The sequence below is a fragment of the Ischnura elegans genome, chromosome 10 (genome assembly GCF_921293095.1).
Source record: "Ischnura elegans chromosome 10, ioIscEleg1.1, whole genome shotgun sequence".
Taxonomy (NCBI): Eukaryota; Metazoa; Arthropoda; class Insecta; order Odonata; family Coenagrionidae; genus Ischnura; species Ischnura elegans.
Window position 1 is genome coordinate 18,151,113 of NC_060255.1, and position 23,929 is coordinate 18,175,041.

Consider the following 23,929-nt stretch of genomic DNA (forward strand, 5'->3'; position numbering starts at 1 on the left):
CGCAAGTGCTTAATATTTATGGGGTTTTTATGTTACTTGAATATCAGCTGTGTATTTACTCTGAGTCACACGTAATTGTAGTTTTTTCGCGCTTATTTTAACGTGGAAGCCGAGATAGAGGATAATATCTTCTTATGTGCCATACATTTTCCTATACCTTTTATTTCCACGAAGACTTCATGATCCTACTCTTACGGACCCCAATTGTTTTCCCCTGGCTCTTAGTCGTTTCACGTCACCGGGTATTCATACGGGACACTTAAGTTCATTTTTTACGCTGTTTCGGGAGAGTATGCTTATCTAGAGGCAAGCGAGCTTCTTAAAGTATTTCAAATATGTATTCGAATTATGATTGTGAGTGTTTTTAATGGAATCGTAAATTTTTAATGGCGTTTACTGCTGACTTAGCGCAGAAAATACTTCCTCAACTGTCCGAAGACAAGTTTACCAAGCTATCGTGTATTACTAACATCATGTTAGGGCACTTGTCGAGGGATGTCGATTTATCTGTAAAAATTGGGTTCGCATTCTGCTTCATTGCGTTACTTTATAAGGTACATTATGATTCCACTATTGTCACTTTATCTCAAGTAATTACCCTCTTGCTCTCCATCTTGTATTTTTTTCTCTGCTATTAAAATCCTGCGCCTTATGCTTGTCATTTAAATAGATATTTAGTATCAGTGCGCGTCTATAGACTTATTTCGCGCACTTCTCTATATTTTCCGTCTACGTCCACTATTAATTGGTTTGTTGTGGGCGGCTCTCGTCATTTGTTCGCAGTCGAAGACACGCTCCTCCCACATCGCAGAGAGTTCCTCCGAGGTTCCCGATTTCGTTTTCCGCCTATGCAGATTCGGTCATTAATTTCCCTCCCGGCGACGACTTCAAAGGAAGATGCATAAAGCCGCGCTCAGAATTCGCTGGATGACGTGCTCGTGAGCAATGATCGTGATATGATTGCGAAAGAATCTTAACGTGACGTGGACATCGCTTCAAAGGAAAGAAGAATATCGCGAAATTAGTAGCCACTTGGTTAATGCCAGTGAATCGCTGCTAAGTGGTCTTTCGTAGAAGCCTTCAGACGGACTACTTTGATAACAGATGCCTACTAGTAGTTAATCCTTGACTCATCATCATCACTGGTCAACAATCCTAAGATTGGTTTGACGCAGCTCTCCACTCTATTCTCCTATCAGCTAATCTTTTCACACCTAATAACGGTTAAAATACTTACATCAAACTTGATTCAGAGGGTTGTTGATTCAAGGCTAGAAGTGTTGTGCGTCGGAAGTTCTTTCAAATGATCGCAAATTTTCGTTTTTTTTTGCATTAGTCGTGGCATTTCTCCGAAAGTATTTTACTATTTTATCTACTTTTCATTTTGCAAAATGTGTTATCTGCAAAAGGGAGGTAATACTAAGAATAATTTTCGGCTACCGGATAATTGGGAAGTTTTGCGCTCTAATTCATCAACTTACTCATCGCCCGTAATAGTTCGGATTAGAACGTAAATGCGTTCTTTATTGGTGCCTGGTGTGAATTGCTGCCGCCTTTCGTGTCAAGTTTGCGAAAGGTGGAGGCAAAATCTTTGCCGTCACCATTCAGTGGACGTACATTATTCACCCAGGTAATCCGGCTTACGGTATCCGTTAAAGAATCAGCTTTTTTATATTTTCGTTAAATCCTGGCAAGCCCTTTTGGAATTAGTTTTCGAGTACTCCCTCTATGATTTTAAATTGAGACGTACTGTAGGATTTTTAATTAATTTTTATGTGTTCTGAGTACTTTTTTTGCTTAACATTCATGCATCATTTATGTATGAGCGGTTCTTCCTCCTTTCTCTTCGTATCACTATCGCTATTTCTCTCCCCAATGGTCTGGTGGGGTTGCCGTTTTGGGCTCGATTATCGTAATGGGAAGCATGTGGTCAAATGTGTTGCGTATCTTCAGCTTTATCTATCAACGGCGTATTCTAGTCCGTTGTTGCTTCACGTGAAGATTTTCATTAATTGCCAGCTAAGTTAAGGCTCGTAATTTTAATTTTATATATTGGCTACTAGCCATGGCTCTATTGTTATATTTGTATATCCCCGTGCTTATTCTTAGTTTTTTCCTCTCTTTCGCCCTTATCTCTGATTTCTTCTTCCCGGATACACGTATTTAAACGACATCACAGCTCCACCATGTGTGCGCCAGAGGACCTCATGGTGTCTCCTGTTTATCTTGAGCGGATGTTGCTAATGGCGACCTCAAATGCCGCCTGCGAGCGCGATAGTAAGAATCATTGATACGCCCTCGTGATTACAAGATTTCATTCCGTGAAGCCGAATGGCTAAATGCCAGGATTTCTCAATTGAACTGGATTCTTGTCAAACGGATGGTAATTCTCTGTGCCCTGGAATACTCGGTCTTAGCATGTACAAATATGTTATTTGTTTAAAGTGGAATTAAATTTCAATGTATGTCAATTGCAGTTTTGAGCAATCAAGTGCTTAGGCTTTAGGCTAACGTAGTCCGGTACACGCCGTTGTCCGGTCGGAGAAGCCTCTACTTATGCCGAAAGACATGGCTTTAATTATATAAGAATCAGATTTGTTGCCTAAACATGTGCGAAAAATAAATTTGTTTGCAGTTAACTAGATGGTCTTTGAAAACGATCGCACAAACCTCTCGTATTAGGTACATTTTTCCTGCTTGTTTTTTGCTTTCGGCCTTACTTCTGTTGTTTTTTCGCTAACTCGGTGAAGAACATTTCCTTTAATGAATACACAAAATTGTCGTGGTCTCTTTGTAAACTATAATTTTATGTAATCAAGGTCTTTTACGGTTTAAGGAATGTAAATAAATTTTATTCTTTGTTATTATATCATATTTTTCTCTGATGGTATTTCCTCTACTCCCGATGTTTATTTTGCGTAAATTAGATTTGAAATTCAATCCTTTAATCTATTTAAAAGCCCTTATCTGAATAGCGCTAAAATTTGATGTACTAATTTAAAAAATCGATGTTTTACGCTTTTTTCATAATCCTCATTTCACTTTTGTCTCGGGCTCCGTGCCATTTTGGTGTATGCGTTCGGATGCACTGTTCGCTGCGTAGCTGAGGGATGTAAGAAAATCAATTGGGTGGCCACGACGACTCGAGGTGAATAGCCTCGCGGAGCGCCAAAATTTAAATGATCTCTCTGTGCGGAAGTGGGGCGTCAGAAGGAGTCGCGGGAAAGAATTACGACGCGAAAAAAATCATTAGCCGTCAATTGTTTTCGGAGTGCGGCGCCCTCCACACCTCATTCGCCGATACCTCCCGGTGCTTTTTGCTCTTTTCTGCTCTCTCCCATGTTTGGAAAGGGGTTAAGCCCGGTCTTTGGAAAAAAATTAGCAATAAATCATCCGTACGGAACACTTAGTGTGCGATTCCAGTACCCGTGCATCAATGGCGGTGGTCGTAGAATAAAAATTAGCGCGGTAATTATTAAGGCGAAAATTTGCGTGGGGTTTTGTATGTATTGAATTAATGAGGAAATTATCGTGAAACTTTTGAACGCGCTGTATCGTGTTGAATAGTTTTCATGCGCTTTGAAACCTTCTTAGGTTTGTTCCACCTTGAATCATGGAAGATCATGACATCTTAGGGTGGCTCCGAATCAAGACGTCTAGAGATGAAATAGACATGTGTATTGAAAGGAATTTGATATTAAATATAAAATTAAAAGGCTAACGGATAGGAGAGAGGAATGGAGAGCTGCGTGAAACCAATCTTTGGATTGTTGGCTAATGATGATGATAAAATGGAATGGAATATTGAACTCCGGAAAAGACATCGATGCGGCCAATTGTAAGAAACAACTCATTTCGATTTCCATACCTTGTGTGCGGTAGTTTGTTGTTATTGTTCTGAAGAATAATGATAGATATCGCCTAGTTCATGCTAATTTTTTTCTGCAAACTTTCAGAAACTATAAAGGTTATTTTTTGATTAATATCAATTCATATTTATTGCTATTTTTTTCTGTATTCCGGCCATAGAACCGTGTATGCGTTCATTCCAATTCCAAATAACGAGCCAGACTTTTCTCCGGAAAGGTAGTGGAGTTCACGGTGGATTGTGATTTGATATCAGTTTTCTTATCAATGCACGCACTGCCAGAGGCAATATCAATGGGCTTGAGCGTTAAAACTCTCCATAGCTAGCGTTTTTCCAAAGTGGATACATTTTACCAGTAATTTTTCATCAAGGAGTAAAATCTTGTTTCTTTTCTTTATTAAGTTTTGATTAAAGAATGACTTTATTACCGTAGTGTAACATTTTTATTTTATGTTAGTTAATTCTTGGAAATGAACTCTCTCCGAAGTGCAGCAATAATGGCATAAAGATTCCGAAACAAAACGGGGATAATTTTCTGTCAGCTTCAGTGGTGAGGTAAAAAAAAAAGCTCTCAACAAGCCTGTCAAGTATGAGGTGGAGTCATGGCTCCTGCAGATTGCTTGCGTGCGTTGCGACCATTGATCCATAATGCAGTGTTTACTGACTTGGTGTCGTAGTGTAAAACCGCCTGTGAACATTGAAGTCGTGCATTTCCCCGAAGAACATGTGCCGTGAGAGTCATTATTTTTAAGAGAGAGAGAGTCGTTGACCGTGCTCGTAGTCAGGGTGGGTGGAGTCGGAACGCGGGACCCGGAAAAGAATGCGAAGAGTTTCATTATGTGTTCGCAGTGTCATTGTTCGTTTCTTCGTGTTCGTTACCGTTCCATCTCAAGTTGTTGACGGAGTCGTAAACATGATGATAGTTTTTCGGAGGTTCTTAGCTTGCACGTCGAATTCATTATTTTTCTTGCATACGTTGCTCGTGGTTGTTGCTGAAGTTCCATTTTTGTTAGTTGTGTTATTATGTATTACAATTGTTTTCATGAGGAGAGCCCAATTCTTCTAATAAATTGATTCCTATTTCGTTGTTTTCCACACTGCTCTCTCCCGCCCTAGAACATCTTGTCGAGATGTTTTATGACGCCGTAGTCGTTGCATCTGCGGCCAATATGCACGAGGTAAAATGAATAAATCTAACTAACTTTTGCAGCTTTTGTTTTTAAATTCTTTGTGATATTAAAATTGAGAAGATAAAAGATGGCCTTGTCTGCGTGAAGTTATCGCAGCATCATCATGTCTTAAAAGTTAATTCATGTAAGTGTTGCTTTTATGAGCGATTTTTGGTATAATTTCTTTAAATGTATAGTGATGTACGTTGGCATTTTATAGTCGGTCTTTAGAATGATCAGCCAAACTTCCACCTCTTTATTTGACTGTTTTGCATAGAGAACCTTTTCGTTGAATTGAAATTTTAGGTATGATTCCCCCTTCACGTTCATAGATAACAACTATCAGCCTAGAGTGGTTAGTTCGGCAAATAGTAGCAAGAATTTTATTATATGTGGCACGATGTGATGGGAGTTATTAGTATTAGTCAAATAAGAGATTTCATATTTAGTGGAAATATTGCCATGTCTTTTTCAACTAATAATGTAAATTTAACTAATGCTGACAACTATTTATTTCGATCAGGACTTGACCTATCCAAATACCTTGATTGGAGGAAATCTCTCTGTAAGCAATCCAATTGAATGGCTGGCGAGCGACTTGTGAATGAGCGATATCGCGTGTTTTTGGGATGCCCACACTCCTTGCCCCCAATTCATTCGATGGGATGATGTCATGCGTACGAAGTGGGCTCGTTCCTCGTTGACCCGTAACGGAATCCGACGCCAAGATCGACGGATTGACTGTTGGGGCACGACCGGTGGTGTCTGCTCTTGTCTGTTGTCCCGCATGCCCCAGACACCAAAATGTTGTGCGCGCCGCGTGCTATCCCTCGCTCTGCATTAACCCTAAACTAGTGAAGCTAGCGATTGGGGTCCAAGCGGTGACATCGGCTTCCTGGACCGATATGGAGCATGCGTTTTTTTTAACGTGGAAAAATCTATCTCCCTTATGGGTCTATAAACAATGGTCTCAACAAGTATTGAAATGTGAGCGTAAAAATATTTACAGCTCATGTTGGTTGCGAAAGAAAAGGTAATTGGTATGTTATTTACTTAGGTTTAAACCGTCTATCTTGGAGGTAAATCTTATTGAACAGAACGTGTATCCTGCCAATATCAGTAGCAGCTTCATGGACGTGGACGTTTTTTACCGAAATCAAATGAAGGCGCGCAGTAGTAGTTCGTTATGTTTTCCAATCGGTTATTCGTGTGTAGAACAAAAGAGGATGTAATCAGCCCCTAAAATGCCGTTTGATGGTAAATTTGGACCCTTCATTTGGACGCTTGTTCCGAATTAGCCCCTATACTGCTATTTTAATAGTTCATTTGGACCCTTAAATGTGTGGAGATCCCAGAGAAAGATGGTATAGGGGTTCTGTATGACTGGGCGTCGCTTATCTCGGGTCAAGAGCTTCGCTGTCCCTCGGGATGCGATGCTGACGAATTCGTGTGATCTGTCGGGGCGGTCGACCTCCTTTTTCCCACCGAAGGCGCGTACCTCTAGTGTCCCCCCCCCCCCTCCCCCGTCCGTCCCCGTTGTCCGGGCCGCACACACTGCCCCCTCGCATATCACTCTGCGAAGAGGAGCATCCGCCAGCTTGTGTGTGTGGTGTTCCCTTCCCCATTCCATTCTCTCGGGAGCAGCTGCTTCTTTGGCGGCGAACCAAACCTCTCCCGCCACCTCATTTTGTTCAACCACCACTCCCTCCCTCCCCGCTTTCTCCACTCTCTCCAACACATGAGCATTTTCCCGCCTTTCTCCCCACCACCACCGCTACTACTACTCGCGACCCCTTCCGCCCAATGATCATTGCCCCCGTTTTTTAAATGTTTTTTTTTCGTTCGTTTTCCCTTGTCCGCTCGGCTCTGAGGTCGGTTTTAGGCAGTGGCCGTGCAGACCGCGTGCACGGACCCTCTGTTTCGCCCGTGAAGCGAGCGGGTCCCGCGCCATCAGTGTTAAGTTTTCGGAGATTCCTGGGTGCTCTTTCCTCCTCGCCCGGGAAGGAGGTGTTGGGTTTTGGCGCGTCGGCCGGGTTTTGACGCCGTTGGGGCCGGTGTGGAAGGTTTGCCCACGTGGTTTGGGTGGACCCGGCTGGCTTTCGGCGGCCCAAACCCCTTCTCTTCTTCCTCCCCCAAAAACTCGCCCGACAACGTATTGCGTGAGTTGGGTGTTTCGCAAGCTCTTGAAGGGTCTTCTCATCTTCCCCCCCTCGATCGGGGGGTATGGCTCTGGCGGGAAGAAGGACTGTTGGCGTTTGTGTAACCCCTCTAGCTCCGTCGGTGCATCCCAACGGCGGCTAGACGAGACTACAATGAGGAGGAGGTGGGCGTGCCTCTCAGGTCGTCCGCTCGCGGCGCTGTCGTCGCCTCGCGGGGCCACGATGCCATGACGCGATCATCGCCGCTGTCCGTGCTCTCAAGCCGGGAGCTGATGGTAAGGAAGACGGCGTTGATATTTTTTTCGCTCTCTCTCCAACTCCATCTTCTTATGACTTAGACATCTCCGTGTCTGCGGGAAGAATCCGTCATGATGCTGTTCTAAGTAACACTTGTCATGTCATCTGTTCGCGGCTATCATCGTCCCTGTCTTTTTTTAGGGAGTGAGGCGTAAAACCCATGCGTTTTGACGGTGGTGGTTGGTCATTTGGGAGGGGAGGTCGGATTCTGATGTCTTTGCCACGTGAGAGGTTGGAGGGTTGCTCGACTCTTCAACTCTTTAGGGTTTACTGTGGGGAGAGAAGGTTTGGTAGAGAACAAGCTAGTGTCGTCGAAGTCCAGCTTTCATCGGTTAAGTTACATTCTTCTTAGGGCTCTGAAAGCTGGTAATTCGGCTAACTCATGGTTAATAGTTGTTGTTTAGAGACCGAGAACTTTTTTTCAAGACTTCATATATGTAGTTTCGTACCCTTATATCGCGTCATTTGAAAATCGTAAGTTCCGGTCTTTCAAAGATTTCTGTCTTAAATGGGTCATTAGTCTTACATTCGTGTTTAATTGAAAAATTGATCAGGGTATTATTATGAGTCACTCGCATGAACCCCTCCCCCGAAAGCAGCATTATCACTTTCTGGGATTAGGTAACAGATTGGTGTATTTCTAGTGATTGGGACGGAAGTTGTAAATAGCTGTTTGGTTTTCTATGGATTCCAATAATCATGCCAAAATATAAATTGAAGGTCCTCGAGTAAAGGAAGTCGGTTTTCTTTTCAGCGCTGTCGCACAGCTTATCGACGTGCCACAAGTAGATAGGATCCGCGACATGGGTGGCAGAGTGTAGCAAGTGTTATCAGCGGAGCAAGAATGCGGATTCCATCATTAGTTTCGAAGTCGCCTCCCCTCGAGTTTTTTTTGTTTTAGTGTATCCCGTTCTGGAATCCGACTGATAGCGATAAGGCACTCGTCGGTGTCACTTAAAGAGTCATATCTGCCTAGTAAAGTATCCATGAATTGAATGAAATGAGGTTAACATCGCTGAAATGTTCGCTTGGATGCTTTTCCTCTCTTCCAATTTGTCTTTCTTTATTGACGCCTCGGAACTCATTTCACGGCAGTTTGGGACAGCTTAATGTTTTTTGAATTCCATGTATGCCTGTAAATCTTCCTATCTCTACATTGTTAAGCCATAATAAATTAAATGAATTAGTGTTATGCCGAGTAATTCTTCTATTAAAAATTATGATTTTCCAATATGGTTAGATTATTGATTTTGTTGCAGGACTTATTTTTTGGGGTACTTGGTTATAGTGCGAGACGAGGTTGTTCTCCATTCATATGCCTACGAAATCCATTTACTATTTTATTTATCCTTCGCTTCATCACTGCATTGAGTCTTCGTAATTTTGCTCTACCTACTTTGTTGAAGTAGGTCTCATTAGTGCATATCAGTTTGATAAGAGAAGCGATTGTGATATAAATGCTTATAGTCTATGTTGAAGCGCACATGTGTTTCATCTCTCAAAATGTCTATTAATTATATTTTCTTCCTTACTATTCGTTTTGACTCAAGGGGTTACTCCCTTCTCGAATTCTTTTATAAATAGATTGATCCAAAAGAAGATTAAATGGATTTAAAGAACCTTGATTGCATTCACTCCATTGTACCCAATGAAATACAAAACTATTCTCGAACTATTGCAATGATGATTTATTCAATATTTTCAACGAGGGGATAAAGTCCTAACTTCTTACATTTATAGATCGTTCGGTAATTGTTATGTGGCTAACATATTGCGCCCTTCATAATGGGGTAAATAGCGGGGCATAAAGCGATCCTGAATGGAATTTCGAGGACTGGCTGTCTTTATGCTAATTTTTAGGGTTGGGCATCACCTCGTGCCATTATTTTTATATACTAGCCGCGAAATATTTGCCTTAAAGAGTGCTTCCATACCCTCCGTTAATGACTCTCATTTGTTTGTTGGGAATTACTACTTTGCATTATAAGATGATTCAAGAGGGGTCCCTCTTGCTTTTCAGAAGGTTCTCGCATAGTTATTGAACCGGTAGCTAATAAATGTTCGTCGGGTTTTTGTACAAACCACAACACGCTCCGAGAGCTCCTCCTCCTTGTCAAAATAAAACAACGCCAGTGTCGAAGATATGCGTTCGGAATGTCGCGCTGTGTGTGTGTGTGTTGAGGAAACCGGTTTTAAGGCTTTTCTCCTCATGCCCCGTGCACTTCAGAGATGCAATTAAACGCGCCTCTGAGCAGGCATTCGTATTTAAAGTCAGTGCACTGGGTGCTCTTCAATTCTCGGAGCGTTGAGCGCGTTGAAAAGAGAGTATTTAGCAGTCTCACTCGAGTTTTTACGCTTTTGTCGAATTATTGAAGCGTTTCGGCATTCTTATTTCAAATTTACAGGAGTTGAAATGGTGTGAATGAATTTGCTATTAATCCCTATCGAGGGATATAAACCACTTATGATTTGTTAAATGATAGTTTGTCTTGTTTTAGCGTAATCAATTTCTGGATAAAATTTCAAAAAAGGCTGCGTGTAACACTAGAACTTGAATAATCTTGTCGTCTTTCTTTGCTTCACGGTTTTACAATGGAATCAATGGCAACTGTCATTGCTCACTTCTTCGTTTTTGTGGTAAAAAGATGTTGGTTCGTGAATATATTTTTGTGGAGGGCTCTGCGTTTTGAGTTTTTCGTATGAATTTTAGGTTTTATAGGTCCAATTCTTTAACGATGTGGATTTTTCGTCGTATCTTTTCTGGATGAAAAAGGTGCAATCCAATAATATTATCTTCCACCACAAATTACGTGTTTAGATCTTTCTTTTAGGTTGAACGAAACTCCTAATGGGCTGGGTTCACCAAACGTCGCTCTTAAAATCGGTAGTTGCCACTTGCGTTGATAATTATATTCGTTTTATTCCTGGTTGGGAAAGTCGTATCATCTCTCAGTCTATTTGACTTATTTGCTAGAGGTTGGAAATCGTGCCACAGCTGCCGAAGACGAGTTCACTGTTTCCTTTCGTAGGTACCCGAACCGAATTTTTTGTGCTGAAGCCTTATTCCGGTCCGGCCCAGCGTCTTTGGGTGTATCAAGGTCTAGTCTCCCTAGAAGGCATCACCGAGATGCCGTTAGATGCATTCTTAAAACATGTGACGCGGCAAGCGGGCCAAATACGGTACGGTTTCGGTATTGGGAAAGACAATCGGGTGAGTGATTTCTAGATAGTTTCCTTGTGAAAAGCAAGTGAGGTCATTACATTTTTTACATCTTATTGCATCAATGAAGATAATCGGATGTTGCGTTTGTTGGGCTGATTAGCATCGGTTGCATTATTTGTTGAATCGGGAAATAGGATAAAGACAATCTCGTGCCTTCTTCGATTACGGCGCTGTTGCAAACCGTGTATAACTTCCCATTGTGCTGTACTGGACGTGGCGCTTTACAAGGTTTTGAATGGTCCTAGACTGTAATAGAGACAGTATAGTCGTATTTACTGTTATGATTAAAATCTGTTTTCATATAGAGTGGATACCGCGTATTTGTGTTGCCTAATTTATATATTAACTATGTTTGTACGACAGTTAATAAGGCTCTTGAATTCTCGCCCTCAGCGTTATTCGCCGGAATGTATCTTGACCAATATTTAACCATATCTTTTCTTCGATTTTCGTCGTGTGCTCCTCGTGGATTCCATTCATTCGAGATATGAATGGAACCGCCTGACCCCCTTGCTTTTCCAGACATCCAACTCTTATATCCCCACGTGTTTATATTGCCCAGAAAAAATAATTACCTTGTTTTACTTCCCTGCTTAGCTTTATAACATTTAGCATTTTTATTTAGTATTTGTCTCGTCAGAATGATATAACTAGGGAGCATAAGTAATTAAAATGTTCTCTGCGGTCCCATTGTGTTCAAGGGAGTTGAACATGGTGGTTTTTCGATTCTTAATGAATGCTCCGAACGCCGATGGAACTGTTCCGAAAATATCATTTGTAGAAAAAGAAAATAAATGTCCCCCAAGTTATGTGATGCAATCAATCAATTTTTGTTCACGATTTCAGCTAGTGTCTGCCCTGGTCAATCCTAATTCGCAGTTCGTCTTGCCATTATTTTTTTTCATACTGGCTTTACATAAACCTTTTCTCAATTATTGAATATTATGTAATTAAGATTTTCTGTTGTTATCGTAGAGACTTAAAATATTTTTCACTCTCAATTAAATGTTGAATAGTAGTTACCGTGGTTATTCATGGAGCATCGCATTATTTTGAACCTTAATCAACAAAATTGTAGATCTCTGCTGGTGAAGTGAAATTCTCTTAATTATGTGAAGGCATTATTAATGCTTAATTTGTGAAGTTGTCAGATGTGGAATTAGGTGTTATACGACAGTAGTAGTAATTTCACTTGAATTTTTTAAAGAATTTGATTGATGTGGTAAGTTCCCGAAGAGTGTAAAAGTTTAGCGCGTGCAGAAATATTTTGTACTCTTGATAATTCTTGGCAAGGCTACAAAATACTCCAAAGGGGTGATAGCGAAGCAAGTATTGACGTTTTGTTTTGAACGAAACACGAAAGGATATGCTTAAAAAGGTTAGTACTTACAATTTATGGGCAGCTGTCTTTTGATGGGGTTCCTATTACTCATTTACACACATTTACATAGCACATTACTGCAACTCACATTGAGTTTCTATCACGAAAAAGCAAGTGGTAGTTTATTAAAGTAAAAATATCGTCGTCATTTCTTAAAACCATTGACGAGATAGAACGAATGCTTCTGCGTCGCCACACTTCAAGGGTCGGAGGCATTTTCCTTCATCTCTCTCCAGGAGGATTAATTGTTTTCAAATGTGTATAGAATGATGTAGCAAAACAGGAGAACATCCCTAGCACACTTAATGAACTTTTCTTGAATCATTTGAATCCATAGTGAAATACAGAAATATTAATGCAATGCAGTACATGAATATGAACGCAAACAGTACATAAGAATCAATATCGTTTAATTATTTCGGGCACTCAAGTTTGGTGGAAGACAGTGAAAAGAGCGTGAAGAATAGTACTTTAAAAATTTTTAATCTCAATATTCGATGGCACCGCCACCTTCCTATGGATTAGAAATATTATCCTATGTAGCAGTATAATCATCTCGGGATTTCTTCCAGGTAATCTCTTCAATCTTAATCGCTGCCGAGGTTTCGATGAAATCCATTTCCATCTTCATCAGGGCCGATGACGCACCCATCGGCCCTTATGTGTACGTATGTTTTAATTTTGAGATCTTGATAATGACAAGCTAAAATCGTCGAAACGTAGATTGGGAAAATAAACATCATGCGTGTAATTGACAAAAAGTTAAATTTTTTTCGTGAGAATGAAGCCATCAAAATCCACGAAGTGACGCCTTCACTCCTTTCTGATATTTCAATTTAAATTTTTAAGAACTTAGATTTTTAATCTTCCACCATTTTTCAAAGCATCCGGAATATGCCTTCTATGAGATGTTTTCAGCTTCGCGGCGGACGCGTCTATGTGTGAGTGCAGATCTCTGGCTCACCTGCTCGCCTGCGTTGGTGTGCATACTTTCTCGTTCATCCGGGCGCCCTCCCCTCCCCTCCGCCCGCCCGCCCACCCCCTCGCCCCTTTCGCCGGTTGCATCTCGCATTCTCCCCGTGGCGGTCGCTAACTTCGCCACTTGGCATCGAGAGGGTAGCGCCCTATTGATGCAACTCGCTGCTCCCCCCACCTCCCGTCCAGTGTATATCCATCCCCTTTATCCCCTCCCCCTTCCACCCCTTTCCTTTCTCTCTCTCCCCATGATCGTTTCCGATGCTCCTGTCCCCTCGCCCCCGCTCTCAAATTGCCTCTCAGCCTCGCCTTCTCCCTCTCATAAGCTCCCTTCGCCCCATCTTAACTCTCCCATTTAGCGTCCTTTATCGCCTTACCTTCTCCGCGCTCCTTATTATTTTAACCCACCCGGCTCGCTCTCCCGACAGCGGGACTTTTGAAGCATTAAATATGTCTCTTTGTTTGGTTCAATTGAATGTGCTTCGGGGAGTCATTCCCGAGTGATTTCTCGTATCAACTCTCCTCTCTCAAGTGTCCTCCATTGTCTCTCCGATTTCTTCTCTCTGCTCATTTCGTGCCAGCGGATCTGTAGAGGCATTAAATATGTCCCTTTGTTTGGTGCCTCGAGAAGTTATTTCGACGTCTTTATTAGTATTTTCAGGGTTTATCTATTTCTCTTTCGAGTTTAACAGACTTTTTCAATACAATTCGAGTTGTGTTTCTCTTTCACTTTCTCTGCAGTAATGAGGACATTGAAAGATCCATGGTTGCAGTGGCCTAACTAAGGATTTGCTTTTGGGGGGATGGGATGGCCCAGTGTGGTGAACTTCACCCCCAGGCAACGGGAGATCCGGGAAAAATTTTTAAAATGGCATGCCTAAAAGTAAATTTTTTATAAATTTGGCACTAAAGATTTCACTCTAAGAAGATGCAGTTGTTACATGTCAAAACTAGACAATAGTAAAAAAAATTATTTCCTAAGGCTTTGGGGAGGATCTATCCACTGATTCTCTCCCCCCTTAGTTACGCCACTGCATGGTTACATTAATTCCAGTTGTGACGAAGGTTATTAGCAGTGAACGCCTTGGACTACTTTGCTAAAGATACTTTTATGGGCACTTATTCATTTTTGGCATACTTTCGATTTTTTTTGTTTTCCGTGGGCACCCAGCGTAGCACTCCTTTCCGCGTGAACATACCCTCGATAAGTAGTCCTTTGTATTATCGCAATAAGTTGGTGTTTGAGGTCCGAAGAAATCGAATGATGTGAATCTATCCACTTCACTGTTTACAGAGGTGAATCAGCGTCATTGTCTGTCCTTAGTGATCTCTTCTACTTTTTACGACGTATATATATTTAGACCCATATATATATATCGTTGCTCTTTGTAGCATAGGTGTCTTGCCTTTTTTACTCGCAGAATAACGTGACTTAAAAGGCAATAAAAAGATGTTGCGATCTGATCCGTATGGATTTTGACAGGATTGAGTTGTTTAATGCAATGATATTCGTTTCGCTGTTTCATGTATCCGTCACGACTAGCACATTTGTCCTTATATTGACCTAGGTGAGTGATGAAAATCGGAGTGGGAGTCTTGTGCAAGTACGCTGGCGTTGTTTCACATTTCCCTGATCCCTCCTCCGACTTGGAATGATTCCAGGATGGGTTAGAGGAATTCGTCTGCTCTAAGTACTTAACCGGTAATTTTCTGACTTCTTGCTGAGCAAGTGTCTAGTAGACGACTTCACTTCGAAGTGCACTGTTTTGTATCTTTCACTGCATTTGGATAACCCCACTGTATGACCGTAGTATTTGGTTGTCTTCCGTTTTGTATTGCCGATTTTCACGTTTGGAGTGAAGATACGAAACGAAATTCCGTGGAAAAATAGTCTCAAATTAAAATGAATCTCTAATGGTTTCGATTTGACATCAGGCGCGATGAAACCGGTCGATCTTGTTTGGATTGTCGATTGAATTCATTTGAAATTTTATCTAGGGTTTTCCGTTTGCGATTAAAATTCCTGTACCATAGCGGGTATTAATTTATGTAATAGTATTTTTTTAATTCGGACTTTTTATCCAAACTCTCCTATATTTCCAGACTCCCGATTTTGATTCCATAAATTCGTCTTTATTTTATTACGACATTCTTACCTACTAGCATACCGGTTTATCCATTATAGTACTTGTAGTATTGGCTATCAGCTATCTTCGCGGATAATTGACACACCTCCATACGATTTTCTAACAGCATCTCGGCATATTCAATGGATTTACTTTTATCAATATTTCCAATGTTTAAATATCAGGTAAACTTATTAATATATCAGATATCAGAGCCGTATTGGTATTTTCATGATAATTCGTTTTAAGCGGTCCTGGTAATGTGCTCCGTCTCTCGGTAATTCTTCTCATCGGTAGCTTTTTCCATGATAGTTTCTCGGAGTGCGTAGCCGAAAAATGTGACGGCAATGCTGTAAGTAGATAGAAATCGAGGGAGTCAACAAGTAACATTAAATTAATTATGTTCGATGGTAGTATCTCCGATTTTTAGGATGTAATATGCGAGAGGTCTACGTTCTCTTAATTTAATCTATCCTCGTCCTGAAGCTTGATGCTAGCAGTGTTTTGTTTTTTATTCTTATGGTCTTCTACGATTTCTTCTTCATATGTCTTCGAATACATGTATTTGGCCTTCTCCCTTTGCTTACCTCCGGTCAACCGCTTCACAAATTTATAGTTGGTCCGGCGAAGAATATGTTTTCCCCAGCTTCTGATGAAGATAGTCTTCCCCGGTCTGCTATTAGTTAGGTGTCAGGCTACTTGGATTCCGGTGGCTAAACCTGCCACTGTACGTCTCTTTCAATACCTAATCTTCTGGGTTCAGCCCTCAATTTCTTGTTTTATTTAATGATGGATTAAGGAATGGAAAACTTAAAATTAGCTTGCCTTGCCGTCACCAAGCTGTGGGTGAACCTTTTTAAGCCGGTCTTTATTTTGACACCGAAACAATGTTTGGAATCGGGAATTTAGTAAAAAAATTTAGTCGCGGGATATAATTTTTTTAACCATACGGTGTGGTGCGATTACTCTATTTTGTTTCTTATCTTAACTGAAAACATTTAGAACGTGAATTTTCATGTTAGCAAGCCGAAAAAGTGGCCAAAGGTTTTCTTGAATTATTATTATCCTTTTCGATGTGGTTTTATGCTATCAAAATAACATCGACTGTGATATGAGAAGCTTTTATTAGTCGTTAAACTAGTCGGGGGTATAGGCATTACAGAAGATGACACTGTTATTGGACATTATGATTATCAAGATTGGTTTAGTATTACCACCGTTACTCCTTTTGCGAGGAAAATATTTATGGACCAAGGCTATATTTATTTATGGACTGGAAATTCTCACGTCTCGTCATTGTTGCAGATTTCAATTTGTAAAAAGCTAGCACTATTATAGGTATAGTTTGGACTCACCATGTTTTATGCTTTTACATAACATCAATGTTCTAAGTATCTGATGTGATGATTATCAAGGAGGGAGGTTACCGTCTTACAGCTTCCCATGCGAAGAAAACAAAAAGGCAGTAGCCCGGGGGCCGTAGTGAAATTCTCGCGTGTTGGCGATATGAATCGAATGGTTTCGCGCGATGACTCGATCCAGTACAACGCATTTGAGTCCTCATCTCCCTCAATCTGCTCACGGCTGCTCCCGAGGAGGTCATTATAGAGTCGAGGTCAAGGGCGGGATGACTGCTCCCTCCTCTCTCTCTCTCTCTCACCCCTCCCTCTTCCCCCACTCCATTCCGAACACCATTCCTCGCAGTTCCTCGCCTCCTACCCCGCCTCTTCCCACCTTCCAACCCACCTACCTCCCCCCCCCCGCACCCAAGCCTGTTGCGTCTTGAGCGATGGTCCTTCTCCTCCTATCACGTATTTCTTCATCTTTTACTGCCGACAACTTTTTTCGGCCGCCTCCCGAGAGTCTTTGTTTCTCCTCGTCGGGCCTCCGCGAAGTCTCGTCTTCGCTGGGAAAGACTTGCGCGCACAAAAGCATTTGATAAATGGATGTATTTCGCGTGAAGATATCGTGGAAGAGCGGAAATTCGTCCAGTAAATTGTCCGAAAGTATGAAGTCGTATTTATTCAGTTGCAAGTTGAAGACTGTATGCGGTGGAGAATAGTCGAAAGTTGACCTTATCAAATGGATTTCTCTTATGGTCCACAGTTAAAATTGAGAGAAAATGATTGCCCACCCTATCCTGAATGCGCAAAATATTCACTCATATGGCGTAGTCCTGGGTGAGCTCTTCCCTCACATATCTAAATAAACCTATGGGTTGAATCACTGAGTGCGTGGGTTTATGTCGTTAGACTTCCCATCGCTGATTCATATGTTTACAGTTATCCAAATGACAGTAAAGGTTGAAAATGGGTGACGCCTTAAAGATTATGTAAGTTTTTAGGAATATATTATCTGCCCAAGATGGAAAATCTTAGAATTTGTTTTTCCCCTGTTTCACGAAATGATATTTATTCGGCTTCTTTTCGATTTCTTGGAATTCGCCCTTCCTTCCCAACCGCTTCTTCAAACTCGCACCCGAGCCTGTTGTGCCTGAGCGATGGCCCTTCTCCTCCCATCGCGCAGTTCTTCATCTTTTACTGCTGACGACTTTTTTTTTTGTCATCTCTGAATCGTCTGTGTTTCCCCTCGCCGGTCTTCCTCTAAGTCTTGTCTCTGGGAAGCTCGACTTACGCCTGCGGATTTCGTGGAAGAGCGCTCCTCCAAGTATACATATATCGCGTGATAATTGTTGCAGTTGTGCTGAAATACTTTCTGAAAATCGTTTGAAACTGATAATTAGTGCAGCGTATCTACATTTTTAAACGAAGATTAACCAGACTGAAAGCAGACAGAATTTTAAAGCCGAAGATTACGTCCGCGGCGTAATCTTCTGGTTTAAAAATTGAGTTCCATTTTCAGAAGATTACGCCGCGGACGTAATCTCCTAGTTTTCTGTTATCGATTCGAATAAACGTAAAATTTTATTTATGTATTAATTTAGAGATTTATTCTTTGAAATGAAATTTTCCACCGTGTTAAACTGCATTAATGCTTTCTTTGTTTTTTTTTCGGCTACGGCTAGGGAGTGTAATTTTCTGTCGCGAGCCATAACGAATGCAGCAAGGTATGGCCATGGGTGGACAGGGGCCGCCACTTCATTTGTCGTCTGTTACCCCTTAGCACCTGCCGTCGCTTCTTGGTCGCGGGTGTGTATAGAGATTCAGATAAGGGGAGGTGTCCCCGACGTGGGGCTGAGAGCGTCTCTTGCGGAAATCGCGCGGACGAGAGCAGGCGTGTGCTCAGGTAGCGAGCGAGTCGTGGAAGAGAGGGTGGGCTGTTGGATCAACTAGCGAATACGTGTTGCCGCAGCGAGGGGAAATGCGCGTGTTTCCGAAGCCAAGTCTCTGTTCGTTGTTTGTCGAGGACGGCGTGATACTGGCTGAAAATCGCGTATCTACCTTTATCGCTGTCAAAGCAGAGTGTGGAGGTTGGTTGCGTAAGCACGTACAAACACGATGAATCCGCCCTTTTTTTGTACGAAAAAAATCATTAATGGTCGCGGAACCCTTCGTTTGCAAAGGCGTTTTTTTTTCTTCTCTCTCCGTCGGGTGCGATGTAAACCGTTATCCTCTGACAGAAATGGAACGTTGTTGAATTTAGCGTATATGCAGTATTCAATAATTATGAAGCATTCTTCCCGAGCCGCAAGACTCGTTACATAATTTTCTGTTATGTGTTTCTGAAGTCAATTTGATTTGAAGTGGTAAATAAAGTCAGTTACAGAATGTTGAATCGGATCAAAATTGACGCCCAAATTTCTGCTTACCGTCGCAATGTTTAAGGCTAACATTTCTAGCGGTATTGTGCTTTTATCTGTGAACTTGGAGCGCCACGGTCCGAGGATAAGTGGTTGAAGTGTGCGGCTTTATATCAAAAACGCGTGATATCGATGTCCTTTCTAATAGGAGTTGGGAAACATGTTCCCGGGCATATTTCAACTAAAAGGGCGAATTGAACGCCATCCCAAGAATGGCGAAGAAAACCCAAAAAATACTGTGTTCAACCGTGAATTTATGGTAATAAAGGAATGTTGGAACGTACAAAAAACAGTATCATTGATCAAGCTCTAAAAGAGATTTCTTTGTTGACACTCAGCATTGTGAGTTCTCATAGTTGTTTACCACGCTCAAATTAAATCTGATTTTAGTCTTACATAAGTGGTAGACGCCAAATAATTAATTTCTCTCGGAAGTCAATTTTTTCAATAATGTTATTCATTCTGCACCAATAAAATGTACCAAAAATGGATAATCATTTTTCTGTTTTGCAAACTACGAAAGCTTCACGCAGCAAACAAAATTAAGAACTTTTATAGTCATGGTGTTAAGCATTAACATCAATTTACGTTTATAGGTTTTTGTTCCCATTCTGGAGTTCTGACTTTTTTATTATCCTAGTCATTAAATATTAAAAATTCATGCTCAAATGTATTCCTTAAATTAGTTTTAATCAATTTTGATTGGATCACTCATAAGTTAAGTCGTTTCTGTCGTCCATAGAATAATGCCCAACTTGTATAGCAGCTTATCCGTCCGTTGCGGTAATACCCTTTCATATGTAACACGATGGCGATCAAGGGAAGATGACACCGCTTCTTCTCAGTCCAACTGAATTCAGAGCCGAGCTTGCAAACCTGCCTCAGGTCGGCGTTGCGTCTACTTGTATTGGCATTCCAGGAATTCATATGCTCTTTCACCTTCAAGGAACAAGAATTCCATTCCACGGAAGTATTTACGAAAGTTCAACATTAAAAGTAATTAAATATCATCACTTTCACCGTATTCATGCCTGCTTTTATTCATCTCACCCATTGTATCTCTTAGTCGTATTAACTCGTGACGTCCCGTAGTGCTTTTTTTATTAAATTAATTTATGCCTAAAGGTAAAAATGAGTAGGTGTCTACTGTAGTGTCAAAAAGTGAGAGGAATACTGCAGTGTTTATATTTTTTTCCGTGCAGTGAATGAAGTAAAGGGAAAGTCATTTTTTTCCTAGTGTCTTGGTGGTATTTTCGTCTAACGTTTATCGGTTGTGGATATATGTTTTATTATTATTAAAAAAATTGAATTGCTACGAGTAGGCCATTGACCTGGTGATAACATGAATATATAAGTAAAACTATTGACAACATTATAACAAACCCCTGGCACGTACTTCTTTAACCTATTTCGAAGAATACATAACTTTTTCGTGAAGGGCTCAAATGTTTTGCTACTAGGTTGTTCCAGTCCCGTATGGTTCTGTTCAAGAAGAGAACGGCTTTACATTTCTCCTTGTGATCGGCACTTTTATCTTGCACTTGTGATATTTTTTTCTCCCAAAAGAATAATTGTGATAAGTTTTTGAAAAATGCCGACAGGACCCTAACGATTGTCAATCTTCAACAAATAAGATTAAAAATTTTACAGTTCGATTTTTCTGCACCAAGTGTGCCGCAATCGGTCACGCAGATGAGACATCTATGAGGTAATTATTGAAATGATATTCGCCGACTAAGCTGTGAACTCCTGTAACATGTGATTCTTTTATTATGATGTTTTCCATAAAAAAATCTTCTATTAATTTGGCATCGCCTACAGGATAGAATATCGTACTCGTTTTTTACTCACTCAGTCTCTGTTGCGCATCCTTAATTATATATATTTTTTTCGGGAATTCCTCCTCCCGAGTTCTGTGCCTGGGTATTAAATATTTATGCGTTACGGGCGGACGATTTAACCTTCCTATCCATTTTCGTGTTCCCACACACCAGAAAGTTGTGTGGGAAATCTCATGGAGTGGAACACTTTATTTCACTCTTGAATCCAGTGGAGAATATAGTCAAGCTTACCACTGACCCCATTTCTGTTTCAAGAATATTTTTTCTTCAATTGTTTATAAATAAATGTAATATAGTTTATAATAAAAATTTATTCCTCAGCTTTATCGTCTTATTTTCACAAATAATTTGAATGTGTGTTTGCGGAAGGATTGACGAAAATTCTTCGAGGCTAGAATTTTACGAGCTTCACGTCGCATTGACGCCAGTTTTAATATACTTGAAACATATTTTTAAAGAAGCTTAATAATCTTTGATAGATAGTTTATTTTACACACTTTACAACTATTACCTGCGGGATTGGATGGAGTTCCATTATCTTGCATCGATGGGATAGGTATTAAATTTGCCATGATAGTGCGAAGGAATTTTTATTTTGTCTTACTTTATTATTCGTCTTTTACGGTACGTTTCGGGAAACGTAAATGAAAACTTTTGAGTGTCCGGAGAATTAAAATCGCAAATTTCGTTAGGACCTGCCGTTAATTTGTGGAAAGTTGCCATATACGTGTCTGCGTTCTTGGTTCGTCATCATAATCGGAAAGTTCGCTGATTTTGTTACGCCATACGCCTTTAGCCAGCTGGTGAAAGTTAATGACAGTAAGGGTATTGGGTCAGATGGGCCCTCCTTGAAATATTGAAATACTTATAGTCTTTCATTTAGGTAATCATACTAGATAAATATATTTTCTTTTGTGTGCAAAATCAAGCTTACTCACTATTTCACATTGTTTGCATTTTAATGAGCAAAACTTTGTGATCCATGTGTCTTGTTTTTATGTGAATACACCCTTGAGAAGTAAGAAACGACATATTCGGTCTTATCTTTATCTTCCTTTGAGTGTCCTCATTATTAATCTCGTTGCTGTTTAGTGCCGAAACCTGTTGATGTGCCTTCTAATGTGACTCTTTTAACTTTGTAAATAGGAAGCCATTAATCTTATTTAATTAAAGACGCTGTATAAGGAGCCAGTGATGGATCAAAATTGTTCAAAGCGGGACGAAAGCGAGGCTTTCCACTGGGGTAACTGAGAGTTAGATCAGGTTGTGGGCCTACGAAGCATAAAAACTAAACGCTTTCAATTAATGACGCTTTTACAAACTCTGCTTTCCTACTCTCTTGTCTTTCGTATTCATTCTCGGGGCGTTCTTTCCTCTGACGCCTCTTCGGGAAGAGTCGTGGGAAAGTGCACTAATCAGCCACCACTTACGAGAATGGATGGTTCAAGGAGGAGGCTGGCGGATGAGGAATTCAAGGGAGCAATTAACTGTCTTACTCATAAAGGAATTCGGGATCAGCCTTACGATAGCTTCTGAGGGATAGAATTAAATTTTCGGCACGGTCGTCGTCTGCATAATAGAATTTTAATGAATGTGTTAGTCGAAGAGGATTCTCTTTCTGAAGGGCATGGAAGTTTCATAAGGACCGAGTATTACGAGTGCTATGTAGTAGGTACTTCTACTTTGTCAACTCGAAATGGCCATTTCCTCTCCAAATTTGGACAATTTTTGTTTTAATTCCATCATCTTCTGTGTCTTTGTGCAATGAATTTTTATACTAGCAGGGTTTGCATACAGTACAAGGATATGGTAATGAAGATTTCATTTAATGTTTTATTCACTTCCATTTTTTTAAAGCCCCTAGGTTTTCAAAGTTAATATGTCACGTAAACTTAACAATTTCCATGGATTTTTAATCACAGCTGGTAATCAATAGAAAAGCAATCAATATTTTTCTATCTCCACGAAACATGTTTATCGATCAATTTTAGGTTATTATTTTTTAAGGAGGAAGGAGGTTAGTGTCAAAATTCTGCTGACTCTTATTTCGAGTGTCACATGATCAGAAATTCACAGAATCGCATGGTTTTTTTTTCACATTTTAACATCATGGACAATATAGGGCCACCTTTTTCGATAATTTTGTGTTGAACGTTTTCAGTCGATGCTTCAATGATGTTGAATAGTTTTTAATTTATACTAAATGATAATCAATTTTTTTAATGACACGCGATTGGGGTCTTCAATATTATCAAAAACGCGTGTTTTTTTAGGCGTTTCTCGTGCGTTAGATTAGAAGTTGGAAGTGTTGAACCCTCATCATCGGCGTGAAGAAGGATTTGTTCGGGTTGAACCCAGTGTGCGACCTTGGTACAGGACTGCCTGATATCTCAATCGGAATCCCTGAGAAGACGGTTAAGGTTCGAAGGAGTCTTTAAGTTGAGTCACGTGACGTGTTCCTGCATCGTCCCTCCGTGAGAAAACGAGCCTGCGTATCGGAGCTCTTTTCCGAAAAGGAAACTTGAATCGCATTTGCTTTCATTAGCGCCCCCGAGAGTTGAGTGTACCTCTTGCGAGTAGGAAACTTTTTCTCTTGGTAGTCATCTCGGAAGTATACCTACTACATTAGGAGTAGCAGGGCTCGTATCAATTAACATTCTATATTGCCGTTCTTCGAAGACTTTTCCATAATTACCAATCACTGTCATTTAACTACATTAACGTGGTACATTGAGTAGTTGTCATCCCTCATTATGCTTTACAGTTAGACTTAAATTATTGAAATGCAATTTGCGTTAATTTTCTCATTTTGATTTTATATTTATTCTATGTTCCGATTTTATTATATATTTGCGATGACAATTGATCGTTTGTAAATAACAAATTATGATTATACATTGGATTTATTTTCGGAATTGACGAGTGTAGAATCGAAATAAAACAGCATGGAGTGCGTGTATCCATAGCTTCACTAATGCTAGCATACCATTGTCCCTTTTTTTTAATAATTTACATAGTAAAGCATAAAAATAAATCCATCGACGATGCTGTGTATGTTAGTACTGCCTAATATATGTAAATATTCTAACACGAGATGAAACGGTCGGGTGTCCATGGCAGCAAAATAATG

At 40.5% G+C, this 23,929-nt stretch overlaps 1 protein-coding gene across 3 annotated transcripts in view; it reads left to right on the forward strand.

Moving 5' to 3' along the window:
- LOC124167161 overlaps window positions 1–23,929 on the forward strand; it is a 145,392-nt gene that overhangs the window by 62,190 nt on the left and 59,273 nt on the right. Inside the window, exon 1 of one of the 3 annotated variants that reach the window (XM_046544969.1) lies at window positions 7,080–7,471. The exons of the other annotated variants lie outside the window; for them this stretch is intronic. Within the exon in view, the coding sequence (XP_046400925.1) occupies window positions 7,424–7,471 (48 nt within the window). The 5' untranslated portion in view covers window positions 7,080–7,423. Of the gene's footprint in view, window positions 1–7,079; window positions 7,472–23,929 lie in introns of those variants that run through there. 3 annotated transcript variants of the gene reach the window in all.